Genomic DNA, 2,411 nt, shown 5'->3' with positions numbered 1-2,411 from the left:
TTCAACTAAATTGACCTTAGATAGTGGGATAGTATTACAGATCCGAAACAGGGATGACGTTTTTTTATGGGTAGAGCCCATCTGGCGGCAGAAAACTCACTATTTATTTATTTATTTATTTTTTGTTAAATCAAGTTATAAAGTCTGAATTAGTAGATATAAACTTGCATTTGCAAAAAAAGGCTGAATTGTAAGATTAAAATAAATAAATGTTAATGTAAAAATGTTAATAGTCATAGGTTTAGATCAGGGGTGGGGAACCTTTTTTCTATCAAGGGCCATTTATACTTTTGCAACATCCTTTAAGGGCCATACTAATTTATTGAACACACATATCACTAACCTCTCTAATGCGATGGTTGGAACTGCTTCTCTTTGGTGAGGCGTTTGATGTCAGATGGCAGTGATGACGATGCTACTCGCAGCTGGTTTTCCAAGTTTGAGTCAGTCAGTCTTGAGCGGAATCGAGTCTTTGCAAGAGTTAGTTTTGAAAAGAACTGCTCACAGCAGTAGGTCGTCCCAAACAGAGATGCAAACTTCAGTGCATGTCTCCTCAGAATGGGAAAATCCTCAGAACGTACATACAGTTTATAGAACTCAAGCAGAGGGAGGTTGTTATACTTTGCTTTGAGCTCATCATTGCTTTGCAGCTCAATTATTTCGTGTTGTAGGTTGTCAGGTACTTCAGATGGTTCCACGTTAAATGGCACGGCAAATATCTTCAGTTCATTTTGTTTACTTTTTATGTCCTGAAACCTCTCGCCAAATGCCTGAAGCAGTTTTGCACACTCACCAGCATACTCAGTTGTCATAGCAGGCTTGTGCTCTTGTAGAGTAGGAAAATGCACAGTGCAACTCTTTTCCAGTTGCGACTGCCACAGCTTTAATTTTGCCTCAAATGATTTCACGTGTGAAAGCAGAGAGCTGAGAAGCTGGTTCGGACCTTGGAGCTTGACGTTCAGCTCTGACAGGTGCTTGGTTATATCCACCATAAAGGCCAAATCACACAGCCACTTGTCATCACTGAGTTCCACAACAGGTTTTCCCTTAATCTCCATGAATTGTTTTACTTCTTCCCTCAATTTGTAAAACCGTTCAAGCATATCTGCGCGACTTAGCCATCTCACCTCACAATGGTAAACCAGATCTCCATACTCGGACTCAAGATCACTCAGTAACTCCTTGAACTGCCGGCTGTTTAGCCCTCTGCTTTTGATGAAATTTATGGTGGAAACGACAGTTGTCATTACACTGTGGAGCTTCAGGGAATGTGCACACAGACTCTCTTGATGTATGATACAGTGGCATACAACCAAATCACTTGGATCAAGATTAAGACGACTCATTTCTTTTTTGATCAATGCAGTTAGTCCCTTTTGCTGGCCAAGCATGGCTGGAGCTCCATCTGTGGCAAGGCCACTTAACTTCTCAAATGGTAATTGAAATTTGTTCATTGCCAAAACAACTTGCTCAAACAAATCCTCACCTTTGGTAGTGCCATGCATGGCTTGCAAAGACAGCAATTCCTCCGTCGTTTCAAACTCATCAGTAATTCCACGCACAAAGATTGCTAGTTGGGCGGTATTTGTTATGTCAGTTGTTTCATCACAGGCCAGAGAGAAAAACTGGAATTTTTTCCCGGTGTCATTCAGTGTTGTTTCAATGTCTTGCGCCATATCGGTAATTCGTTCTGTGACCGTTCTTCGAGATAAACTGACACTTTGGAAGAGTTTCACTTTTTCTGGCGCTAGCAGCTCCGCTGCGGCAACAAGGCACTCTTTCACGAACTCTCCGTCTGAATGAGGTTTCAGTTTCTTAGCTATTAGTTCGCTCACTACAAAACTTGTACGAATAACATTCTCTCGGTCAGAATGCGGTCTTGTGAAAACTGCTTGTTGGGCACCCAAACTCCGCCGAAGAGCGTTAACTTTATCCAGGCGCATTTGTCCTTGCAACTCATTCAGTTTAGCATGCTTCGAGATGTAATGACGCTCGATATTGGCCTTTTTCATCACTGCAAGCGCATCCCCACAGACTAGGCAGACTGGCTTGCCTTTGACTTCAACGAAAAAATAATCGTTTGTCCATTTTTCTTGAAAAGCGCGACATTCTGCATCTACTTTTCTTTTCTTGCCGGTAGCCATGATGTTTATCAGTGATGACAACGAACGTTGCGTGCACGTTGCGTTGCGTTGCTTTTACGCTGACTGTGACCCGGACACGCAAACCTATTTTATATTATTGTATTTTATCTATAATATTCTATTTCTATTTTCATTATATTTTTGTAATTTTTTTTTAATCACAGGAAAAATTATTTTAAGCTTTTTTTTTCCTGAGAGAGGAGGGGGATTTCTGAATTGAATCGTGGGCCGTATCAAACTGTCTCGCGGGCCGTATACGGCCCGGAG

The 2,411-nt window shown here is 41.5% G+C and overlaps 1 protein-coding gene across 1 annotated transcript; it reads right to left on the bottom strand.

The window, feature by feature from the left end:
- Nucleotides 1–347: 347 nt before the first annotated feature.
- LOC141346191 (general transcription factor II-I repeat domain-containing protein 2A-like) lies at nucleotides 348–2,012 on the bottom strand. The gene has a single exon (XM_073851100.1). It carries the CDS (start codon nucleotides 2,010–2,012, stop codon nucleotides 348–350), a length of 1,665 nt encoding a protein of 554 aa, XP_073707201.1.
- Nucleotides 2,013–2,411: the final 399 nt, after the last annotated feature.

The sequence above is a fragment of the Garra rufa genome, chromosome 11 (assembly GCF_049309525.1).
Source record: "Garra rufa chromosome 11, GarRuf1.0, whole genome shotgun sequence".
Classification (NCBI taxonomy): domain Eukaryota; kingdom Metazoa; phylum Chordata; class Actinopteri; order Cypriniformes; family Cyprinidae; genus Garra; species Garra rufa.
This window is presented reverse-complemented; position numbering and strand designations above follow the sequence as displayed.